Source organism: Dromiciops gliroides, chromosome 1 (genome assembly GCF_019393635.1).
Source record: "Dromiciops gliroides isolate mDroGli1 chromosome 1, mDroGli1.pri, whole genome shotgun sequence".
In the NCBI taxonomy this organism is placed as follows: domain Eukaryota; kingdom Metazoa; phylum Chordata; class Mammalia; order Microbiotheria; family Microbiotheriidae; genus Dromiciops; species Dromiciops gliroides.
In genome coordinates, this window is record NC_057861.1 from 365,681,654 (window position 1) to 365,708,559 (window position 26,906).

The 26,906-nt window shown below is 34.6% G+C and overlaps 2 protein-coding genes across 3 annotated transcripts in view; both read right to left on the reverse strand.

Annotated features, from left to right (window-relative positions):
- The window catches only part of CDH18 (cadherin 18), a 1,453,365-nt gene that overhangs the window by 889,857 nt on the left and 536,602 nt on the right, over window positions 1-26,906 (reverse strand). The window lies entirely within an intron of this gene.
- On the reverse strand, window positions 13,796-14,165 carry LOC122729738 (ubiquitin-like protein FUBI). The gene is made up of 2 exons (XM_043968765.1): window positions 13,879-14,165; window positions 13,796-13,847 (listed from the first exon to the last, which is right to left on the reverse strand). Exons 1-2 carry the CDS (start codon window positions 14,163-14,165, stop codon window positions 13,796-13,798), a joined length of 339 nt encoding a protein of 112 aa, XP_043824700.1.

Sequence of the window (26,906 nt, forward strand, 5' to 3'; positions counted from 1 at the left end):
AAGGAGAGCAAAAAAGTTCAATTCCCTGAATTTAGAAGAAGAAATATATCTCTCCCACTAAGTGTCTGTGAACAATAAAAGATACATGGAAATTGTAACTGATTGATCAGTATGGGGCCAGTTTTCAGATAGGGCATTTGAGATGCATAAGATATACAATTGTGAGAAAATTCCCTGCATAAATCTTTGGTTGTGACTGTATTTCTGGTTGCTATAACCTAGGTCATTAGATAAGGATCTCTAAACAGGAGGTAGAGGTGGTCCAGTTTCCCAGCCATATGAATTGGTCTCAGGCCATGGAAGAACTCAAAAAGGACTTTGAAGATAAAGTAAGAGAGGTAGAGGGAAAAGGAAGAGAGATAGAGGAAAACATGGAAAGAGAAATGAGAGTGATGAAGAAAGGTCATGAAAAAAAGTCAATAGATAGGAAAGCCAGATTGGCCAAATAGAAAAGGAGGTACCTAAACTCTCTGAAGAAAATCATTGCTTAAGAATTAGGATAGAACAAATAGAAGCTAATGATGCTATGAGAAATAAAGACACATTATAGCAAATGCAAATGAATTTTAAAATAGAGGGCAATATGAAATAGCTCCTTGGAAAAACAGCTGATCCGGAAAATAGATCCAGGAAAGAGAATTTGTAAATCATTGGACTATCTGAAAACCATGATCAAAAAAAGAGCTTAGATATCATCTTCTAAGAAATTGTCAGGGAAAACTTCCCTGATATTCTAAAACCAGAAAGTAAAATAGAAATTGAAAGAATCTGATCACCTCCTGAAAGAGATCCCAAAAGGAAAACATCCAGGAATATTAAAGCCAAATTCCAGAGATCCCAGGTCAAAGAGAAAATATTGCAAACTGTTAGAAAGAAACAATTCAAGTACCGTGGAGCTACAGTAAGGATAACACAAGATTTAGTAGCTTCTATATTAAAGTACTGGAGGGCATTGAATATGATGTTCTGGAGGGCAAAGGAACTGGGACTACAGCCAAAAATCACCTACCCAGCAAAACTGGTTTTAATCTTTCAGGGGAAAAAATGAGATGTCAATGAAAAAGTGGACATTCAGGCATTTGTGATAAAAATACCTGAACTGAATAGAAAATTTGACTTTTAAAATACAAGACCTGGAGAAGTATAAAACAGTAAACAGGAAAAAGAAATCATTAGGGATATTGAAAGGTTAAACTGTTTATATTCCTACATGGGAAGATGATACTTCTAACTCATAAAAGAACTTTCTCAGTATTAGGGCAGCTGAAAGGAATATACTCAGACAGTGGGCACAGGTGTAAATTGCAAATGAAGGGATGATATCTGTAAAGCATTTTTTTGTTTATCCTTGTTTTTTGTGGGGCAGGTAGGGTGGGGTGGCTTATGTCTGGGTCAGATTTGGGATTGGGGCCTCCTGGATTCAGGGCTGGTGCTTTGTCCAATGTGTCACCTAGCTAACCCATGATGATATCTTTAAAATAAAGTTAAGATGTAAGAGGAATGCACAGGAAGAAAGGTAATGGGAGAGGTAGAATGGGGTAAAGTAGGTCACATAAAAGAAACAAGAGAAAGCTTATGGAGTAGAGGGGAAGATGGAGAAGGAGCAGGGGAGTGAGTGAGCCTTACTCTCATCAGAATTGGCTCAAAGAGGAAATAACATACATAGTCAGGTAGGTATAGTATTTTATTTTGTCCTGAGGGAAAGTGGGAAGGGAAGGAGAATGTTGGAGTGAAGGAAGGAAGGGCAGATTGGGGGAGGGGGCAATAAAAAGTAAAACACTTTCCATGAGGGATAGGGTGAAAGAAGATAGAAAATAGAGTAAATATCAAGGGGAGTGGAGGGTAACACAGTTAACAATAGTAATAGTGAAAGAGATGATGACCAGGATGCTATCAGAAAGACTTATGAAAAATGTAATCCATCTTCAGAGAAACAACTGAGGGTATCTGAATAAGGATTGAAGTATATGTTTTTTGTTAGTTCCTCTTTTTAAAGTTATTTTGTCTGTTTTCTTTTACAACTTGACTAATGTGAAAATGTTTTACTTGACTGCACATGTATAACTTATAATAAATTGCTTGATTTCTTAGGAAGGGGTGAGGAGGGAGGAAGAAAAATTTTAACACAACATTTTTTTAAAAAATGTTAAAAAATTTGGTTTTTTTACACGTAACATGGGGAAAATTCTAAATAAATAAAATTTATATATATATATATATATATATAATACTATGTTATATCCCTAATTATATATGTGTGTGTATCTCTCTCTCTCTCTCTCTCTCTCTCCACCACAATAAGTCTTTAATGGATCAGACAAAAATGATCACAAATATTTGTGCATGCTAAAATATGACAAAATTTGAAATTAGTTTTAAATTAACTCTGACTTCTAACGAAACTCTCATTAACCTTGTGAGAGAAGACACCAACTTATCCAATGACAAGGGAAACATTCCTCACCTTGTAGTATACCTTTATTGCTTTTAATACCTTGTATTTATATAGCACTTTTTAAAAGCTCATATATATGTATGTATGTATGTATTATTATCTCATGTGCATAATACTTCTAACCCTGTACATAATACTTCACACATTAGGTGGGGACAGGTATACTACAAGGTGAGGAATGTTTCCCTTGTCATTGGATAAGTTGGTGTCTTCTCTCACTAGGTTAATGAGAGTTTTGTTAAAAGTCAGAGTTAATTTAAAACTAACTTCAAATTTTGTCATATTTTAGCATGCACAAATATTTGTGGTCATTTTTGTCTGATCCATTAAAGACTTATAGTAGTAGAATTTGTCTCATAGCTTAAATCATCAATTCTGACCATAAAATGTATCAAACTAAGAGATCTCATACACAGTTTATAAAGGATATATATAGAAATACATTCCAACTAGATTAGGTAGCTCTAGGATATACAAAGAGAGTTCTCTATCAAATTGATGGAATGATAGAGTAGCTGGCTGAAGAATCAACCATATCCGTGATAGCCTTGAAGAAACAATCTAGTCAACTCTGCACATAAAACACATAACATAGGCATCCATCTTTGACATGCCAGAAGGGTCCCAGCTTTGGAGGAATAACTCAGCTCCTGAGAAAGAATTGTTCTTTGTTTTTGTTTTTTCCTTTGTTCCTTTTCCAAAATGAAAGGGTGGGGGTAGGGATATTTTTCTTGTTGAGAGTCTGCTCCTTCTGGCCCTGCCAATTTAGCTTCAGCAATGGCCTATTGCAGCAATACCACTTGCCTGGTAAAATAAACCACACCCTCAGAAAGCAGGTCCAAAAAATGTACCTGGATTTGAGCTGACTATAGTTGAGTTGATTGAAGTTGAGAGTCAGAAGAGTTACTCGGAGAACACAAAGGAGTGAGGAGTGAAATTCTGGGCAGAGATATTGCACCTTGGGGGTGGGAGAGGTGGGAGAGGATGTATTAGGACACCATGAGAAGAGATAGGCCCATCAAGACTTCATAGAATTAGAGGTATGAACTGCCTTGGCTGTATGTACTCTTCTTCCTCTTACTTTCTATTATTATACATCACAGAGTGTATTTAATTTAGGATAATCATCCCTGAAGATCCAATCTTTGAGAAAACGATTATATAAAGTAGTCTGGAGAAGATGCTATATTAAGTTTCACTATAGTCAGGTAATAATATTTTTTGTGAAGTAATATAGTCAATGTCAGTTATGGAAAATGTTTTCCCTATTTGGTTATACTATCCCTACTATCACCCCTTAACTTTGGTGACAGATTACCATTATTGCTTTGGTCTGGAATTTTGATTTTATGAGGGTAGTGAACTCTCAATCAGAAAACTCCCTCCACTCATGGAGATTGAATCATGTGAATCATAGTATTATAGGATCCTGGGACACATGTAACATGCTAAGCACATGGCCTATTAGCTAGGAGAATTTGAATCTGATCTCCCTGATTCTAATGACAAGTGCATGATCTCCTATCATCACATCTCATGTGAGACCTTTCTTGTTTTCTCCAGTTGGTAGTGCCTCCCCAGGAACAAAGATTGGCAGATAAGTGCTTCATAAATCCTTTCCCATTCCATGAAATTCTTTTTATTCATTTGGAAGATACCTGTGTACATGTTGTTTCCCACATTAAAATGTAAGTTCATTGTCAATGTAAGACAATACAAGTTGTCAATGTATTCTCAGGATCTAGCAGTGTCGCAAACCTATTAGGCCCTTGTGCCAAGTACTTTCTAAATATTATCTCTTTTGATTCTCACGGCAACCCTGGGAGGTCAGTGCCATTATTGTATTAATTTATTATTGTACTAATTGTATTATTGTGCATATTACAGCAGAGGAAATTGAGGTGGACAGAAATTAAATTATTTGCTCTGTATCATACAACTACTGAAGTGTCTGAGGCTGGGTATGAAGCCTTATCTTGATTCCAGGCCCCGCTCTATATCCTTTATAGCACTTGGCTTAAGTCATACATGAATTGAGTCACGATGAAACTGGAGAGTATAAGACTTCAAGGTTAGGAGATAGTACATTTCAAAGCATAAGGGATTGTGAATAATAGGGGAAAAAGTGGGAATTGCCCTGTTATGTACGAAGAATGGTAAAAAAGACACCTTGGCTATACTATACCATAAATGGAGGTAACTAATATTGATCAAATGTGGAAAGGTAGAGTGGGACCAGCTCGTCAAGGGCTTTACATGGCAAATATAAAACTTTATCTTTGATTGTAGACATAATAGGCAGCCAGTGGAGTTCATTAAGCAGGGAAGTGACATGGTCAGAATTTTGCTTTAGGAAAATTACTGCAGTAGTGATGTGCATGATGGATTAGAGTGGGAAGAGACTTGAGGCAGTAAGAGGACTTAAGAGGCTGATTTAATATTCCAGTGGGAGGTGATAAGGGTCTGAACTAGCATGACATGAGGAGAATAAAGTTGATTGTTGATTGGTTATTAATTCAGTTTTATTCTCATTGAAATCATGACTTTTCTTTAGCCTGACTAGGAAATAATGTAAATTTTTAGCTGTTTTTCTTTTTTCACTTTTTAAAATCACTCACAAATATTTAGAGATTTTACCATTAAGAATCACTAACCATGAAGTTTCTACTATAGTTTCATGTTTCACAAATTAAAGAAAAAGCTTGAAAATAAACAGAATACTTTCTGAAGAGGGTATTCTCTGGATTTAGCTTCAGTAAAAAAACAAAATCAAAAACAAAAACATAAATGATTACATTATATTCATAAATTCTCATTGTTTGAGTTAAATTTGCATATGCTATAGACTTAATTAAGTTGAATTAAAAAAAGTATTTGGGGATTTAATATTCCAAAGATTGCTTATCTATCTGCTTAGAATTAGTTAATGCAATGATAGAAGAAAACATAAGCAATGTTTACACTGAGGCATTTTGGTATTTTGTTTCTCCACTCCCCATCCTCCTCTGTGATTTCCTTGTAGAAACTCCATGTAAGAAAATTTCCTCTGCCAGTGTAGATTTACAACTACTTTGAGGTACCTGGGGGTATGGTAGTTAGAGCACTGGGCCTGGAGTCAGGAAAACCTAAATTTTAATCTGGCCTCAGTTACTTACTTGTAAGCTTTGTAACCCTGGGAAAGTCACAACCTGTGCCTTCCTCAGTTTCCTCAACTGTAAAATAGAGGTGATAATAGCACCTACCTCATAGGGTTGTTGTAAGGAAATGAGATAATTGTTTTTTTGGCAGAGCAATGAGAGTTAAGTGACTTGCCCAGGGTCACACAGCTAGTAAGTATCAAATGTCTGAGGGCTGATTTGAATTCAGGTCTTCCTGAATCCAGGACCGGTGCTTTATCCACTGCACCACCTACTTGCCCTTAAATGAGATAATATTTGTAAAGAGCACTTAGCCCAATGCTTGGCACATAGTATATGCTTTGTAAGATGCTATATAAATGCATATTCTCTTCTGCTTTCCCTTCCCCAACCCTTCTTTGCTAGTCTTTGATAGTTATTTGAGGAAGTAGGAAACTGTGACTTACCCAAGGTCATGGAAGAATCACCATGACTTGGTATTCATTCCTATTTTTACCCCCATTTCATAGATAAGGAAACTAAGACAAAGAATAAGTGACTCTCATAGGGTCAGGATTGTACTTATTAGCTAGTAAGTATCTGAGACCAAATTCAAACTTAAGACTTCCTGACTTTAAGTCCTGCACTTTATCTACTATGTTATCTAGCTGCAATAAACTTCATTGGCTTCCTATTACCTCTAGGATTAATCACAAAATATGGTTTGGTTTTTAAAGTCCTTTACAAATTCCTTCCTACCTTTTCAGTTTTCTTATGCTAATTTGCTTCCACATATATTCTGATACATAGACAATGATATTGTTCTTCCTCATGTGCATTTTATCTCCCAAATTCATGCTTTTATAAAATGTACTCTATCTTGCTACACCTTGAACACACTCTGTTCTCACCTCTGCTCCTCAAGTAGCACCCTCCATAGGAGACCTTTTTCTATTGTCCCCACTTCTAGAGATTATGTCCCATTTCTAATGTATATTTCTTCTATGTACATAGTTGTTTGAATGTTTTCTCTCCTATGGAAATGTGAGCTCCCTGAAGTCAGGCCCTAGCCCCTTTTTGCTTTTTTTGGTATCTCCAATACTTTACAAAGTGCTTGCCACAGCAAGCACTTAATATACTTGTTGACTGACTAAAATACCAAATATAAATGGCATGTTTTTAAGGAATATAGTTCTGATGTGGGAAGGGGTTTGTGGGGAGTGTGGTCATGATATAGGATCATAATGGAATTGTTTGGATCTAGTGAGGGTGTTATTTTTGTTTTTCAACAATGGAGAATACTTAGGTGTGTTTTTATCTAGGAGAGAAGGAATATAGATATGCTGAAAACGAAGATTTAAGAGAGTAGATAATAGAGGGGGAATTTGATAAAGTATATGCATGGGAATGAAATTAAGAGTAAATGTAGAAGGGTTCACTTTAGTAAGTAGGACTACCTGTTCAACCACAACAGAAATGAAAGAAGACATACTAGGCAATGATGTCAGAAATACATGGGATGAGGAGAACCAGAGGAGAGAGAGCTCAGGAGAAATGGCCTCATCTTTTTTTTTTTTCCCCATAATAAAGTATGAAATGAGATCATTAGCTTAGAATGTGGGAGAGGGGTAGTGTAGGAATATTGAGGAGAGAAGGTTAAATTTGGACAGCCACTGTAGTGAGTGGGATAGAGAATCGCGTGTGATAGAAAACCAATTAGAGAGGAGCAAAATAATTATCTTGCTTCTGTCAGGACACAGATGAGATTGGATACACACACATACACACAACTGGATATTATATATAAAGTTAAATGTTATATATGTACATAGAATTGAATTGAACATTAGATATTTTATACTATACAATAATAAAAAATATTTTACATAGTCTCTAATAATACTGATATATAATCTAATCTCAACTGTGTTCTCACCACAGCAAGACAATGCTTTTAATCCTCTCTAATATACATATATATGTATGTATGTGTATGTGTGCATATATGTATATAGAGCTTAGCCTAGTCATCATAATTTTGTATCTTCATTTAGCTATCTTTGGCGGCATATGAGTAGGATAAAAAAGAGGTGCATGGTGGGAAGAACACAGGTTTGGAATTTGGCAAATTATAATCAGTGACAAAAAGGGGAGCAAAGGATGTGAGAATAGATGAGAGCTTCACCAGGAGTTGAAATAGAGAAGGAACCAGAGTGTAGCAAAAGCACGGCTGATGACCTGAGAAATAATTGAGGGGTGAACAGATGTAAGATTGTGATAAATACACATAATAGATTTAGAAATAGTGAGGCAGAGAGATAATGATAAAGATTATAGTCAGATAGAGGAATGTCAAAGTTCACAAATGTGAAAGTGGAAAAAAAATAGTTGTAGGAAGAAACCAATGTGAATGAACAGATAACACACTAAACAACCTAGAGTTGATAAATAAGTAGCGAGAGATGGAATATGGAAGTCCAAGCAGGTACCTTACAGAAGCAAGTATGTGACGTGGTCCTGACAAAACAGTATGAGAAGCAATAGTAGTAGGCTTCCACCAGTCGCGGACGACCACAGGCCACAGTGTGGCTGTGCAGTGCGATACGGCAGCGTCATTTCAGCAGGAGCTTCGGCTCCCATATCAGACTGCACAGCCACACTGTGGCCTGTGGCTCTTCAAGGTGCTGATCCATGGTTTCTTCCTACAACTATTTTTTTCTTCTTCAGAACTGTTTCCGTTTGTGTTATTAGATCATTTCCAATTCTTATTCAGCAATAAATGACCATAGAGTTTTATTCTATGCAGTCCTATCATTCTTCTGAACCTTATGAATTCTGCTTTCTTAAAATCTAGGATTCATGTTAGGTTTTGTCCAGATTCCCTATCTTATATTGCAAACTGTAAGAGGACGTGGTCACCTCTCCCCAGAGTTCCTGTCATTTTCATCCTAGAACAAGTTTCTCCTTGTTCGTGAGAGTCACACTCATATAACAAAATTTCTTGTTGGTTCCTCCACCTTTGGAAAGATGAATTCATCATTTCAAAAGTCAAAAAACAATTAGCTGTTGTGCTTGTGTCAGCAAGATTTCTAACACATATCTGGAGAACTGAAGTAGCATACTTATCTCATTTCCTTATGCTGACTTAGGATCTTTTTTCTCAAACTTGTCTTTTACAGTCCTTCTCTTTCCATTCTTTTGGTCTTTAGCATGATCAAATGACAAAAGCATTTATATATGCTTCTCCTTTCATTGTTCTTCACCCACCCAAGTGTTACACCATGCTTCCCTACTCTAGTTCCTGGATTTTCTAGTGTGTGGACTTTCTTAATATACAGTGTTACTTCTTCCATCTTACCTATGCTGTCCCTTTTAAATAAGTATGACCATCTAAAACTATATTCTAATCACGAATATCAAGTCTCAGTGGTACCTATATGGTTTAAGTCTCTTCCTTACATTTGGCCTTCTAATTCCTCTCAATTATTGCCTAAATTTGGAGCATTTATGTCTAGACATTTGAAGTTATATATTTTATTCATGGATATTTTTCTTGAATTGTCTCCTTGGAGCTTCTGGGTTTCTCAGTTTCTCTTCTTTTTTTTTTTAGCTGGGCAATGGGGGTTAAGTGACTTGCCCAGGGTCACACAGCTAGTAAGTCAAGTGTCTGAGGCCAGATTTGAACTCAGGTACTCCTGAATCCAAGGCCGGTGCTTTATCCACTGCGCCACCTAGCCGCCCCTCAGTTTCTCTTTTTGTTCCATTTAATAGCTATTTTTTTTTGGGGGGGGGGGTATATACAAATACAGACAGTCTACCCCGAACATTCTTTTTAACTTAAAACTCTCTTAATTAGGTTACAATATCACCCAGCTAATGTGTTCTTATCAGATTTTTCCCCCAGAGATGAACTCCATCTTTGAATAGGAATCTGCCATCATTATATTTTAATCCATGGTCCAGAAATCTATATTCCATTTTCAGAAATCACATTTTTATCCAGCTTTTTTTATTTCCTAAAGCAAACTGTCTCCTTTGTATCTCTTGTCTTCAATGGGCAACAACAAAGAAAATATTGAGAACTTCAGTTTCTTGACCAAGACTTTGTAATTTTTGGCAATACTTTTTAGGTACCTTCTGATAATAGTATTAGTGTCATACAATTTATCAGAATTGAGTAGCTGTCATCCATTTTGATAGCTTATGGAAGAATCTCTGTTTTATCTTATATACATGTTCCAGGATGACAAAAGATCTTTCTATTGTTACTATCAGGTCATCAAATAGCTGGCTCAGTCTGGCTGGGCAGAGAATCACTGACTAAAGCTAGGTGGTGCAGAAGGTCACACAATTGATCTGGATTCAGAAAGATCTGAGGTCAAATATGGCCTCATAAAATTACCAACTGTGTGATGCTGTATAAGTCACTTACCTCAGTTTCCTCAGTTGTAAAGTGGGGATAACAATAGCACCTACCTTGAAAGGTGTTTGTGAAGATCAAATGAAATAATATTTGGAAAACATTTAGCATAGGACCTAGCATATATTAGATTCTATATAAATGTCACCTAGATATTATTACTTTTAACACTTTATTTTAAAAAGTCAATTCCATAATTATAAGCTGAAAATACATGACTAGGTAGCAGTCCATTTAAAAAGATATGTTTTCTAAGTATTATAAATTGAATATGAGTCAACAATCCTATATGATAGCCTTGAAAACTAATATGATCTTAGCCTGCATTAAAAGGCACAGCTTCCAGTTTAAAAAAAAAAGAAAAAAAAAAGATTGTCCCATTATATTCTCGCTCAGACTCCATCTGGAGCATCTGGAGCATTGTCCTCGGTACTGGGAACCACAATTTAGGGGCAACATTCATTAGCTGGAAGCCACATAGAGAAGAGAACAGATAGGCTAGTGAAGGCCTAGAGTTCATGGTTGAGGATTGGCTGAATATACTGATGATTAGCCTAAAGAAGAAAAGATTTAGCATGAATAAAATATAACTGTTTTCAAGTTGTTTGAAAGACTACCACCTGAGGGTAGAAGTAATATCAATGACTAGAAGTTGAAAAAAAGGTAAATTGATGGCAATTAATTTTATCAAACAATGAAATTCTATAATTCTGTGAAATTTTGAAAATTGTCATATGTTCTAATGAAACAATATCTGGAAGGTGCAATATGATAATACCAGTGATTCAAAAGATATTTTTCTTTGGGCATTGTGTTTTTGTAAATAAAGCTCTCTTAACATTAGTTATTCTAAATCCTGAAAAAAAATAGCTATTTGTTTTTAAAGAGATTGTTATACTCTTTTTACCTGAAAATAAAATGAACAGCAGGAAAAATAAAAAGAGATTGTATCTTGGGAGATGACACTTTCAAGATATAAAGGATAGCAGACATAATATTAACAGGTGAGAATTTATCTTTCAGCTTCTTCATTGAATTCAGACCAAGAGCACATCTACTGTTTTAATGCAGGTTGATTAAATTCTATTTATCCTTAGAGTATATTTTGCTATTTGGAAATGTAATGTGACTGGGATAGGTTAAATAAGAGATTAGCATTGAACAAACTTTAATGTGAATGTTACTTCTGGTAAAGGGGGAAAAATTATAACTAAATTTAAATGGGGAATTCAGACAAACATAATTTTCCTAGTCTCAAAATCTGCTTTCTTTTAAAATTCTTTATTGTCAGAATGATATTGTTTTTTTATTCACCAAGTAAAACACCAGAAATAAAGTGACTTGCTTGGAGTCTTAGGGTACTTGAGTTTGGGGTTTAAGGATTAACTTTGTCTCTCATGAATTACAATGAATGATCAGTATGTAGTTGTTTAATCTTTATAATCTATTGAGGCAATCCCTATTCCCAGTAAAAATAGAAACCTTGTTAAAATGGGATAAGGAAATAGCTTCACAATAAAGTCTAATTCAGTGTGCCTCAAACAGCTCTTATGTAAGTGAAATTCCCTTGGAAATCAATTTTAAAGTAATGGAAGTTCAAAGCACTTACCTAATAAATACAAGATGGTTCAGGATGGAGATGTTGTTGGAGGCTATCACCACACTGGGCTAGTTAACTCAGGAGGGGAATACGGCTCTAAGGCCATGGCCACAGACATCTCTGCCAAGGCTAGTTACTGTCAAAGAGACAGCAACTGCTCCAAGGCTTTTGACTGCAGGCTGCCAACCTGACCACATTCCAAACTCTTACAACTGGGAGTTGTTTTTCCTAAGTGGGGCCAATACAGAAAATAGAGGGAGGATTTTTTTTTTTTGACTGCACCAGTGATTTCATGGTATATATAATTTTCAGCAAAGAAACTCCTTCTATCACATAGAATAGAAAATGTCCTATAGATGGAAGGTAAGGAAATGTACTTTCATATTCTAGTATTAGCACATTCATACCCCTTTTTAGTGAGGTTTAATTTTTGAAATAATATACGTATATTTTATTTGTCAATATAAAGGAATGTGATAGATGAGATTTGGCAGATACTCAGGAGCCCACCTGAGTAGATTACTGGCTGATTTGACTTGTACTTGAGAGTACTTAAGAAAGCACGGTTCTCAGAAGCTAACAAACTTTGAACTTCTGGCCCAGTCAACCAACCAGCTTGAAGAACCTCCCATTTCTGGGAGGGGACAGGAAGGAGGAAGGAGAGCCTGCTCAGGGAGCTCTGTTTCTTTTGGTTCCTGACATTGCAGTGGTGGCTGAGGATTTCACAGAGGAGTTTAGGAAAGATAGGACTGCCAAGTTGTAGGAATTCTGTTCTCAATCTTTCTCGTTCTTTTACTATTTTCAATAAACCCTTAAAAACCTAAATTCGTTTATCAGTGATTTTAGTCAGTTTCTCCCAAAACTGGGGGAACAGATTAGAACCTACATTTAGAAATTTAAATTACACATGTTTAAGATCTGGATCTATATCACAGTATTTAAAAATGTTTCATCTGTGAGAGATCAATTATAAAGGTACCCAAGGTAAGAAAATTCCTTGTTTTAAAAACAAGACTTTATTTGATACACAATTGCTTTAGGCTTTAACACATAAGCAGACTTTAATAAACAAAATAAAGTTTTCTAGAAATAAATAGGAGAAAAATCACAAAGATCTCTGGCTATACTAGCTATGTTCACCACAAGTAACATGAACACCTACTGCCACTGACCTCATGAGCACATAGAGACTAGAAGCATTATATATCTCTCTGAAAGTCGTTTTATACCCTTCTAATTTCTCCAATGGCTTTAATGTTCTACCAAAAGCTAATAAGGGATGAACAGAAATAAAACTAAATGGACATTTTCCTATATAGGAAATAAGCTACTGTGTTAAAAAGAGTTAAGGTTTATCATAGAGACATTAAATGTACACATAATCCAAATGACTAATTATTTTTACTTTAACCAGCAATGCTTTATAAGAGCTGTTGAAAAGGCAATTTCCTGCTTTTTGGATATTCAATAATCATAAATATAAGTCCTATAGTGCTTTAATCTTCCATAAATATTTGCCTTACAATACCCCATTCAGATACATGGAACAAGTAGTATTACACCTATTAAGTGCGATAGAGAACAGACAGTCTGAAAAATTAAGTGAACAGCCAAGGTCACAAAGCCAATAATGTCTGAGGCAGAATTTGAAAACTGGTCTCTTGATTGCAAGGATATCTGCTCCAGTGAGTGTATGAGTACTGTAGACTGAACGATTTATCTGTGGTCTTATTGGTATTTGTGATTCCTTCAAATGTATAGGTCATCATTCTTGCCTTTTTATGTGCAAATCTAGTTCACATGAATCACTTCATTTTCTATTGGCTTTCTACCTAAGATGTTAAGATGTTTCTATGGATCTCTTGGAATCATGGGCACATTAATGTTGCATACAAGCTGTCTATCTGGCATCCTTTAACAGAATTATATGACTGACCCACTTCCATTCCTAGTCCTATAGCAAAATTAAAGAAATCCAGGTACACATCTTTTTTTCTTTTTTTCAGCAATCAAATTTTAACAAAGCATCACTAGCACTTCTAACATGTCATAAAAATTAAGAAAGGGGTTGCTTTACCCCTTCATTTACTTATTTTTTTTCAGTGGAGTCGTAGTGGCTTTACTGGGGACAGACAGACTACCCAGGCCTAGGAGTTGGCATTGGGGCCCTTCTTCTTGCCAAAGGTGGGCACCACATTGACAAATCATCTGTTGTACTGCATCCTCCTCTTGGCCGCCCTCCTCCTCCTCCTCCTCCTCCTCCTCCTCCTCCTCCTCCTCCTCCTGCTGCTTAGCCACCTTGGGAGTCTGACCCCTCACTTTTCCAGCTTGGGCCAGAGAGCCATGGACTTTACCTCCTAGCATTTGACCAGCCACTTCCAGAGTGGACAGCAGCTCCAACCCACACTGCCCCAAGATGGATTCATCCTCCAGCAGGAAGCCAACTAGAAGCAGGACCTGATCCTCAGGGGCAATGCCCTCTAGGGATGCCACATGGGCCTTGATCTGGGTGACGGTCTCCTGCCCGGTCACCTCAAGGTTCTGTAGAGCCTGCGCACAGACAAACAGCTGCATGGTGGCAACTCGGACATGCTAGTCCTGCTTCCACTGCAGCGAAGATGGAGACCAGAAAGCCCCTTCATTTACTTATAAAGCTTTTGGTATTTATCACAAATAATGCCAACTTTTTGCTTTAGCTATATCATTTTATATTAAAAAAAAACATAGCTTTTCTAAATGTCTGCCTTTGAGGGTCTTTAACATGAAGCAATGTTGTACTTTCTTTGTCAAAAGACCCTTTTAAATATATTTCTTGATATTATTATGTAGTATGGGAAGTTTTTGTTTTTTAATCAATTGCTCAGTCAATAAGCATATATTAACCTACAGAGAACTGCTATGCTAGCTACTGAAGATACGAGAACAAAAGATGGAACAATCCATACACTTATGAAACTCACTTTCTATTGAAGGAGATAAAAAGTACATACACATACACATATGCATACAAACAACAAATATAAAAAGAATAATCAAATATACATAAAATCATTAAATAGAAGGTACTTTGGGTAAGAAAGCTCTATCAGTTGTGGAGATAAAGAAAGACTATATGAAGAAGATGATGTTTAAGCTGTATCTTAAAGGAAGAAAGGGATTCTCTGAGGTAAGGTAAAGACAGACTAGATATCAGGATTGTGAGACATTCAGCACAAAAACACAGATAAGGGAGATGGAGTGTAATGTGCGAAGGATATATAAATGTCTGAGTTGGATCAATCACAGAGTGCAGGCAGGGGAATAATATACAATGATCAATGTGATTATCAGTGTTAATAGTGATGTTATTCTTAATTTTCCTTAAAATTCTGGTGTAAATTCAATTTGGAAATGGTGAATAGAGTTTTGGATATATTTGGTTTTCTAGAATTTGTTGATGATTTTATATCAACAGTCATCTATTTTAATAATTTCCTATATTTTAGTGAAGCATCATCATGTTTTTCAGAACATTACTTAAAGCCCTAAATGATGCACCAACATCATCACTAGATGGCAAGGTACTATATTTGTAAAAGTAATGGAAATAAAAATTAATTTTAATTACTACACTTGCAACTCCCCAAAAAGAGTGACTTAGCATCGTATATCCATTCTTTATCAAAAATATAACCATTTTAAGAGTCACTATTCTCCAAATAGAAAATTATGAGTAAGGGCAATTAAACATTCCAGAGAAAGTATACTCCTTTAACACGATTAGCAATCAACAAGTCTTCATTTAGTGCCTATTATACACCAGTCACTTTGGTAGGTGCTGGAGAAAGAAACACAAAGAATTAAACAATTCTTAAGTACATTTTATTTGGGGAGACAATAAGCACATGCATAAAGCATGCATATAAAATAAAAAACATGAATATTTGCAAATTAGTTAAAAACTGGTAAAGTGAGAGGTGAGATAAGAAGATAACAGGAAAATAAGGAGGTCCCATCAAACTGGTCTCAGTTTTTTCAGTAATGTAAGAAGCTAGATCCTCTAGTGACAGGATAGGAGGAATAGAAGGCATAAGAGGTTTTCACAGCAAAGGAAAGTTTGAATAATTTCTCTGAGAGATAAAACAGGAAATTAATTGCATTGTGGGGTGGGGCCGAAAGAACTGTTTTGCTGCACTGAGGGCCCAGGTCAGGTTGTATAACATGAATTTATAATGTATCCAATCAGTAGTTGTCAAATTTCCTCTAGCCAAATTCAGTAAATCATGCATAGGAATGGCAGATGGTGAGAGGCATCCAAGGCTGAGAATTTAACAAGAAATAAGCAATGAAAGGACAAGGGGCAAGGCATTTGAGGGTAGAGGATATCATAGATTTGAAATCAGGAACTCGGGTTCTGATTAGAGAATTAGGGATATAAAGTCAGAGCAAGAGCAGGGCTCAAGGAAAGTACTGACTAATCCTATGTGTGGTTGAGGTGGATGCAGACGTTGGGATTTAAGGATAATGAGGAACTTTGACATTAGGGAATCTGAAGGAATATTATGTGGATATTAAGGTATCTTATCGAAAGATGTTTCATGGATATGAAAATATCTTCTCATAAGGGAAGGAGTTGGGGAGAAGAGGAAGATAATAAGCCAGATGCTGAACTCCTTGAGAAAGGAGTAAGAATGACCTCTGGGGCATTTGTGAACTACAGTTACTATAATTTGGATTTGGTAGAAAATTTTGATTGACTAGAATATAATGAAGGAAAAGTAGCTAAGGTAGAGAGGTAAAGAGGGATTCTGGAAGTGATAATAGAGAGCAAAGAATATTCTGATGCCTGCTTGAAGCAAGTCTGTTTGTGAGTGGCAGAAAAGGTGGCAGTGAGAGAAATTATAGCCAATGCTGGGCAAGATAGTTGGAGATTGCAATAAACCTTCATAATACACCCATCACATTGGGATCAGCATTACATTCAATTAAGAATTTAGTGCTATAGAATTTATAGAATTTTCTTTCCTTGAAATCATTTCCTGTATGGCTGTATTCCCTTGTAATTCTCAATAATGCCTCCCAGAAAACCCAATGCCTTGTAAGATAGAATCAACCTTGGTACTCTTACTCATCAATACTCTGTGATCCTTCTACCCTTCTGATTGAAGAGCAAAGCAAATATTCTCCAGGCTCTGTCCATAGAGGAGTTAATTTCTATAATCACTTTCCAGCCATGCCAGAACTACTAGCTATATTCCTGGATTTAGCCCTGTATCCCTCTCCTTTAGGCATTCACAGAGGTTATGCATCATGCCTATCATGCCCTCCATCTTCACTTCTACCTATTAGTAATCCATTTTTTTTCCTTTAAAGCCCAGTTAAGGTGGCCCTTTTATTATGAATTCTTGACTCATCTCCTCCACTGAAAGTTGTCTTCTTCAAATTTTCAGATGATATCTTGTCTGTCTCTTTGCTTTACTCCTTTCACATTACACCTCATGTTTTACTTATCTCTGTAGATCCCATTTCCTCCCTGCAAATGACAGACTCCTTGAGGGTAAAGACTGTATTCTTTCCTCTTTCTATCTTCAGTACCTGGCACACCCTTTCCATTTAGCAGATGCTGAATCAATACTTGTGGAAATGGATTTAATGAGGATACCATGTTAGCATCTTTATGTATAGTATGGATGATGTAATTCAAAATAAGATAAGGTTTCTGAATATTGGACACACTGTGTTAAATAGGACTTTAGTTTTTTTCTTTTTTTTCAGTGTATGATTCAGCTGGGGTTTTGGGGAAAAAAAAGCTTCCCCCGTGGATACTAGAGCTAAAGAATTGCATGGACATCAGGGTCATTGACAAGGTGAAGTGAGGGACACGGGAGAGGAAAAAAGTGGGGGAGGGTGTTAGTCAGAGTCTGTTACCAGGAACAGCACCAAGGCAAGTGAAATTAGAATTTAACTAATCAATTTTGATTTTTCATTAAACTTGTTAAAGTAAATTTTGCCCATGTGAGGGGGGATGGTGCATTCAGCAGGAAGAATCTGATCATAGTGCCATGTTCAGCCAAAAACTAATAAGATGGTCCTATAAAATGCCCTTCAACTTTCTGGGTCTTGTTTTCTCACCTGAAAATAAGGGGATTTGATTAAATGATCTATAATTTCTCTTTTATCTCAATTACCTGTTATGAATTTCCCTATATATAAGAGGCAGCTAGGTGGTAAAATAAATAAAAGAATTTGAAGTCAGAAAGACCTTAGTTCATATATAGATAAAAACATTTACTGGCATCTCACTTGACCTTTGTCTGCATCAATTTCTTCATCTATAAAGTGGGGAGAATAGCAATACATTAATCACAGAATTATTGTGAGAATCTAATGATATATTATTTATAAAGCATTTTCTTAGTCTTTTAGTACTATATGAGCACATTATTATTATTATTATTATTATTATTATTATTATTATTATATTATCACATTTTAGTAACAGCAAAACTTTTAGATTTTTAGAAAAACTCCAAAGGTACAAAGGGTTTGCTATAGCCTACTTTATGAAAAAAAAAAAAAAAAACCAACCACACAACTCTGTAAGCCCTGAGAATCTACAAAGAAACTCCTCTTCCCTTGAAAACTTTCAAAAGCTCTTTGAATTATGACCTCACAGCTCAGGAAGCTTCTTTCTCTATACAGTTAGATGCAAGAAAAACTAGCCAATTCTGAAAGGAGCCAGGAGCCAGATTGTTTTCCCCATACTGTCTGTCTCTCCTCTGCCATTACCAAAAAAACCTCAGCTATTCTTAGTACATTTTTAGAAAGAAAAAAAAAACAAGGAGGAAAGGGATTTTGAGGAGTGTAGGGTGTGGGGAGGGAGAGAAAAAGGAGACTGTGACAGAGGTAGAACAGATTACGTAAAATTGAATACTGTATATCTCAATCCCTGAATATAAAGGGAATAACTGAAATGTAGTTCAAGTAACACTACATTTGGATTCTTGTTTAAAGTTTGGGGGTGACTTTTGACAAGTCACTTAAATTCTCTAGTCAAAGCTAAGTTGAGGTGTTTTCCAGGGGGTATTTGAAAATTGTAAACCTATGCATTATTAACTATTGGAGGAACATGTGCCATTTTATTTATAATTTTCAAAAAAGTGGGGGGGTGGCAGTTAGGTGGCACAGTGGATAGAGTACTGGTCCTGAAGTTGGGGCGACCTAAGTTCAAATCTCACCTCAGACACTTACTAGCTATGTGACCCTGGGCAAGTCACTTAACTCTAATTGCCTTAAACATTCAGGGCTATCTCCAGTTGTCCTTGTGTGTACCTTGCCACTGGACCCAGATGACTTTGGAGGAGAGAGTAAGGTTGGTGACCTTGCACAGCCCTCCCTCACTTAAATCTAATTCAGTGCAAATCATGTCTGAGAATGAAAGACAAACAACAATAAAAAAATACCCATGTACAGGGCCAGAAGTCACAATGTTTTAATAACTTTTTGAAAATTATTTTCACCATTTATAAGATTTGATTTTTTATACATAATATGAATTAATTTCCTATAATACTGTATATGATGCTATGGTATTAAAAATTAAAAACAAAAAATTAAGGAGTTTTAAAATATTGAAACCCCTTAATGATTTTTGGCCTACCTTGTAGTATTAGAAAATATACCCATATAGTATGATTAAAAAAGAACTTTCTGGCATTAAAATATGTGGCTTTACAAAAGGAATAGTATAAAGTTTACCTTACTGTCCTCCTTTTCATGTTACACAAGAGGCTTCTTTGCTCATTACATGTCTACTCTGTTTCCATATCTCAATTTCCTTACGCAACTCTAAGAGTGTCTGTTTCAGAACCAATGTGGGCTTACACTGGTAGGGGAATTCCAATCAAAATGTAATCTTATGCATATGAAATATTTAATAAAGGGTTATTGGATGAATGTGGGGTTGAATCAGATGATTCCTAATTTCTCTTCTAGATCTCTGCTTCTATCAAAACGTAGTAATTGCATATGATAAAATTTAATATAATTATGCTTGGTAGAATCATAGATTTAGAGGCAGAAGAGACCTGACAAGTTATCCAGTTCATTACCCTTAATTTTATAGAAGAAATGTGTGGTACACAGAAGTGACTTGTCTCGACTAGGCCAGAGACGTGCTGATAAATGTTTAAGAACCTGCTCACCTGCCCAAAAAATGTACACATGCCACACTTTTAAGTTTTGCATTGCTAAAATTTTCTTCACCACTTTCTTAAGTACATATGATTAACAAAGCAATGAATCAAGCCCTGATTTGTAACATATGCCATTTTCCAAGCTTTCAGGTTTCACAGTGAAAATTTGACATTTGACTCTTTGACAAGTAAGTGCTGGTTGCAGCAAACCTGTGGCCCAGAATCACAAAACTGCTAAGTGGAAAAATTGGGATTTGAATCCAGGTCTTTTCAGTCTATATCCATTGTTCTTTGTCTTATATTTCAAAATAGTGCCACCTGATCCCTCAGTTTTAGTGCTCTCTTTTTCTTGAAATTGGTATTATTTATCTGTGTACATGTTATATTCTTACCAAATAGAATGCAAATATCTTAAGGACAAGTGCTATTTGTTGTTGTCTTTGAATCCCTGATGCACCATGGTGTAAGGGATAAAGAAAAATCTTAATCTCACCTCTGACACATCACTGACAGTCTGAATCTGGGAAAGTCACTAAACATCTCAGGGGCCCTACCAACTTTCTAAGACTATACATTTCAGAGAATGTACTTACATTGTTTAAAGGAATTCCTTTTCAGAAGATCCCTAAAACATTGAAATAACAGGTTTAGCACTATCCTTGTTATTTCTTTGCCTCAAATATAGTATGTACTTAATAAACATTTGTTGAATTGGATGAGGTCCTAATTTAACTATAGAGTTGTCATAAAAGCCCAAATTAAGGTGGTTCTTCAGACATCTTTTTCAGTCACCTTCTAATACAACTTGACATAAGAGATATGAGGGTTTCATTGTGCAAGGCAACCTTACTTTACTTCTGATTTAATTCAGTTGGAAGCAAAATTAACAACAAATTGATGCTCTAAGATGAAAACACACAAAAAAGCATAAACATGTTCCAAGGGGAAAAAAATCCTTAGAAGCTTTAAAAAAATCCTATAGAGCTTGATGCTCATTTATTCATCAATGACTAGAAAACAATGATTAAAAGTCACAGTAATTGAAGTTCTTTGTCTGTAACAAGAGGATGGATAACTTTTCTATGTCTTTCACAAAGGACAAAGAAATTAGAATACAACCGATATCAGTGAGATAAGTACCCTAAATTCAATGCTTATTAACTTTAATAATAATAATAATAATAATAATAACCAAAGAATTTTAAGAACTTTGTGGAAAGTACATTGAAGCAAGAGTGCCTTCAAGCAATAAAAATGTTATGGCTCCAGTGATCTAAGAAGCACTGCATCTGGGATGTCAATAAAAAAGGATTCCTTTGAGAAATCAGTTCCATATAAAAAAAGACCTGATTTCAACTATAATGAAAAGCCCTTTTATAAACTATTGTTTCCTTAAAATAAGAAGACATAAGGAACAAAGTTTATAATTCCTACCATTGAAAACTTGCAACTAGCTTTACTATTCAGTCATTTACTTAAATACTATTAATGCCATGTACACTAAAATATTCAAAACAGAATAGATTGACCTCTTACTTCTTAACATTTATTTACAAGATCTACATATATTTACAAGAAATTTACAGTTTGCCAAATACCTTCCTAAATGTCCTAAATAGATAATAGGTAACCTAATATCATTTTTTAATTCTCAAACATTTTCTTTTACTTTAATAAACTACAGTAGAACATTATAGTTTGTACTTGAATGGATTCTAGACCAATCAACATTTCAGTCTTGAGAACAATTTTGACCAACCTTTAAAGGGTGTTCTGCTCATCTGAAAGCATACTTATTTTGTTTAAACAACCACAGAGATTTATTACATAAGCTTGTGTCCAATGTCTATAACATAAATCTGTTTCTTATATGTACTGGTCTACCATTACACTATTTTTCTTCGGAGATAACTATTGGTCTACAGAATACTTTAAAAGAGCATAGAATCAGAATATAAAACCTCACTTTGAGTCTTGGCTCCATCATTCCCTACCTTTATGGCTATAAGCCAATTATTATATATTTCTGAGCTTTGGTTTTCTCATAATAGGTAGGTCCCAATTAGTGCAAATGATGAATCACCTAAAGTGTTCACATTATGTAACCATTATGTTGGATTCAATTACTATATTTTGCATAGTTATAACTTAAAATAATGTGAATTTGAATATATGTGACCACTTCAGGGAATTCATCATTTAGATAAACAGTAATTACCTATATACAAAATAAAAATAACAATTCTAGACTGCCTAACATATTTTGCTTTGATGTGGTGCTTTTAAATCACAAAGTACATAATACATTGTTATTCTTATTATATCTTGTTAATAAAATGACTAATAATATTTATGCTGCCTAACTCTTTACAGGGTTAATGGATAAGGAAAAATGTAGAATTCTATATTAAAATTAAAATTATAATTTTATTAGTATTATCACCATCATCATTAACAAAAAAGTTTCAAAATGTTACCTATGATGCTCCTAATGCTCTTTAAACAGCACCAGAAAAAGTCAAATAAAGGATTAATAGCTTTCAAAGACTTTAGATATAAAAAAACCTTGGAGACAATTTAGCTGAAACCCCTCATTTAACAGAGAACATTGAGACCCAAAGAGGTTAATTGACTTATTCAGAGTTATATAAGTAGTGATTTGGAGATCCAGAAATGAAATCTAGGTTTCTTGACTCAAAATTGTTTATAAAAAATTGGGTGAATGTCTACAATGGTAAGTAGAAAGAAGGATTTGAAGTCAGAGGAGTCAGTCATTCATAAAATAAGTATTAATTGTCTACCATATGCGAGGTACTAGGCTAAGAGTTTGGGACACAGAGAAAAGTAAAATGATGACCCTACTTCAAGGAACTCACAGTCTAGTGGAGGAAACAACATGCAATTACGTATGGACACAAAAAAGGTATAAACAGGATAAATTGTATATAACCAACAAAAGGAAGACACTTAAATTAGGGGAATAGGAAAACACTTCTTGCAGAAAATTAAGTGGATCTTAGAATCCTGGCTCAATCACTTGTGAGGCTTAGTAAAACATAAACTCTTTAGGACTCAGTTTCCTTTTCTTAAAATAAGGGAGTTGAACTAGATGACTTTTAAGTTCCCTTCAAATTATGAATCTAAGATCCAAACATGAAATATTTTTATGGAAAATAATAAAGATCATATTGCCAACTACAGTAAAAACAATCACCATCCATTACTGGTCTAAATCTGTCACATAATAGTGATGCTGGGTTCTTTAGTGCCAACATTTATAAAACAGTTACTTTACAACAACCCCATGAAATTATGTAGGGAGTGAAACTATCCCCCATTTACAAGGTGGAAAACAAAGTACTTTTATGTACATGCCTGAAGTAGGTGTTTGTAAATAAAGAAGAACAACAAATCCTTATTTACTTAACTGTATATATAAGTCAGAGACTATCTGACTTTAATGAACTCTGGGCTCAGATAAAAATACTTATCTAAAACCAAAAATTCAGAGTCAGCTTCTAATTGACAGTGTAGGGCATTGTGGGATGGTTGACAGATTTACTTACTTGTTTTCCTTGCTAAAAAAAAACACAAAAAACAAAACAAACAAAAAACAACTAGGTTGAGATGGGAGTATACACTCAAAAATTTCAAGAAAAGATGTGTATCATTCATTGATTGTTTACTTCATTTGGTCTGCCTTTGACTCTTTGCAATCTGGCTTTCAACTTCATCACTCAACTGAAAAAAAAAAAAAAAAGGTTTCTTCATACCCATTCTTCTTGACCTGTCTGCTGCATCCAACTACTTTAATGAGTTATCTTCTGTTCCATTCTCCTTGATTTATGGATGTTCCCCAAGGTTTAATCCTGAACCTTCCTTTCTTCTCTCTAATTCTGTCATCTCATCAACTCCCAAGGATGGTATTATTATCTCTCTAAAGATGATTCACAGAGTTCTCTTTCCAGCCCTAATTTCTTTCTTAAACTGATTCAGTCTTGGATTTTTGTATTGGACATTTTGGAGTTTTGTATTGGACATTTCATACTGTATATCCTAGAAAAAACCTTAAACTCAACATGTCCAAGATAGGAGTCATTATCTTTCAACACAAATCTACCCCTCTCTAAAACTTCTCTGTTCCTATTGAATATATCATCTTTCTTCTAGTCTCTCATGTTTAACACCTTCGTGTTAATCTGCTAATCTCAAATCCTCATGCTCCCTCACCTCACTTATCTAAACTTTTGTCAAATTATGCCATTTCTACCTTCATCAACATTTTTCATTTCTGACCCTTTCTCTCTAGTCATAGGTATCACTTAAATTCCTATTCACATTATCTCTCATCTAGATTATTACAAAGACCTCCTGGTCAATTTCTGAGTCTCAAATGTCTCACCACAATAATCTAATCTTCAACACTGTTGGCAAAGTGATTTTCAGATCCACAGATTTGATCATGTCTCTTCTCTATTCAGTACAATCTAGCGGCACTGTAATGCCTCTAAGATGAAATATACATTATTTTGTTTCAGTTTAAAATACTCCACTACCAAGTTCATATCTCTGAAGACTCATTGAATGCTACCCTCCTCCAAACTCACACTCTGAAGTCGAGTCAGACTGGAATTTTCATATTTCCTCTCATACTATACTCCATCTCCTATCTCCTTGGATTTGCACTGATAAATCACCCATGCCTGGAATATTCTTCTTCACTCCCACCTCAAAAAATCTCAAACTTCCTTAAAGTCTTTCTTGATCCTGAGCTACTAAAGTCTCCCATTTCTTGTATTTAATTACTTTTTTGGATTATATTTATATAATCATAGGTACATATGTGAAGATAGATGATAGATAGATAGATAGATAGATAGATAGATAGATAGATAGATAGATAGATAGATAGATAGATAGATCATGGTTAAAAATGTGCAGTAATTGACTTCTTGCAATAGGGTTAAAAAGTATATTATATCCAAGTCAAGTTATTCTTTAAAACTTAAAAATGTCCTAAATAAGGTAAAAACAACAAAAAGAGAGTGAAGGGGCAGCTAGGTGGCACAGTGGATAGAGCACCAGCCTTGGAGTCAGGAGGATCTGAGTTCAAATCCAGCCTCAGACACTTAACACTTACTAGCTGTGTGACCCTGTGCAAGTCACTCAACCCCAATTGCCTCACCAAAAAAAAAGAAAAGAGAGAAAGTGAAAGGAAAGAAATACTCATAGGAAAAAAATGGAAGAAAAAGTAGTAGAGATTCTGAAGAAATTAACAAGTTAAAAGTAAAGCAAAATAGAGGCCTCAATGTAATTAATATTAATTATTATTAATATTAAGAGGTTTAAACATATAAGGAGAAATTTCTCAGATGAAAGAATCATTTATAAAAATTATAGCTAGATTCTAGTAAAGAGATTAGATTTAATTAGAAGGACTTTGATCTTTTTAGGAGACTGATAAGAATAGTTAAAATAAAATGTTAAAGTCAGCATCTACTCTAATTGATAGCATTAAGATGTCTTAAATAACACTATAAAATATGAATAAAATCATATTCATGTGATTTAGTTTACATGGCAGGAAATGTTAATAAATTTGTGGACTCTGAAAAAGTAGAATGTTTGAGATGTAAAAATTAGAAGTTTAGAAGAAACAATATTCAAGTAAATTAAAAATCTAGCAAAATTATAAGAATATAGGTGGTCTTTACAAATCAAAGCAAATAAATTTAAGACAAATTTATAATTACAATTAAACATCTATTGGACTTTCATGAAAAAAAATTAAAGCAAAGAGGCAATGCTCTAAGAATTTTTTAAATGTTTAAAAGTATTAGAAATAAAAGGTAAAATATAGTTCAATGGAAGCCATTGTCTCCAGAAAATTCAAATTTAACCTATAAGCTAAAAATTATGGAAACACCAAAAGATTTTAATTGAAAGGTTAAAATAAAATGTATGTTTCAAGTAAAGACCAAAAATAAATTGCTACTGTGAAACCAGGTAAGATAATCGGGAAAATAGATACTATTAAGAGACATAAACAGGGGAACTTCAATGAAATGAGTCAATGATTTCTATTATATAAATGAATTAATTGCCTACAAACTACAAAGCATTATAATACTTGCTTAGAATTTTTTGAATACACAAATGTAATTAAGAATACTTTGGTGAAGAGATATAAAATGTAGAAATCATATACCCTCAAAGTTCTCAATGAATAAAATAAATGAAGACAATCAAACAGAAAAAAAAAAGGCTGGAGCCAATATAATGGCTGCTATTTGTCTCAAGTTATTAAAGTAAAAAAAAAATTTAAATATATAAAAAACCTATTAACTAACTACAAAAGTGAAAACTGATATGTATTATAACTGCATTTCTTTTTAAGGCAGTTGTGCTTAATTATCAACTTCAGGGAATGTGGTTTGCAGGAGCATTGGGTGTTAACTGTTGTGTCTTTTCTACTATGTCCACACAAAAGGCATAAATAACTAAAATAATATAGAAAGTAAAGTGACAATCCATGGGGAGATTTATTGTTCTTATTTATGCATTCACATGCAGTATTTATTGAGATATAATAGAGGAAATGGGTGTATACATTACATACCATTTCAAAACTTTACATTTTGAGGAAAAGCCAATAGGAAATATCCCATTCTTTAAAACTCAAAAAAGAAATCGATTTAAATATTATACTGCCAAACAGTCCCTTAAGTCTTGAGAGTTGATAATTTTATCGTGTTTTTGGTGCCTGAAATTGGATTCCAATTCATGTTACATAAAAGGAATTAGTTATGTTCTGTTCAAATGGCTTCAGAAAGAATCTTTCAAAAAGTATAAAGAAAAGATTTTCACTTCAGTTTTTAAGTGTGATTTTCCCATAAAATTATGTAAAAATCTAATGAGGATGCATAATTCTGAATAATATAAACCTGTTCCTTAAATTATTTAAAAAACAATTTATCAAAAATTGTAGTCAAATATGATAACCTCATTTTTCTTAAACATTTCTCATTTTATTGAGCATTCAAATTAATTTTGAGAGCACAGCATGTATTTTCATTCATTTTACATTCTTGAATAGAACCACCTCTTATTTTCCCCATTTTTACTTCCTTGTAACACAGAT

Excerpts from the sequence above, each read along its gene's own strand:
- LOC122729738 (XM_043968765.1), bottom strand. The coding sequence starts at position 14,165 with ATGCAGCTGTTTGTCTGTGCGCAGGCTCTACAGAACCTTGAGGTGACC. Across the intron at positions 13,848-13,878 it reads ACTCCCAAGGTGGCTAAGCA|GAGGAGGAGGAGGAGGAGGG; the intron begins GCAGGAGGAGGA and ends GAGGAGGAGGAG.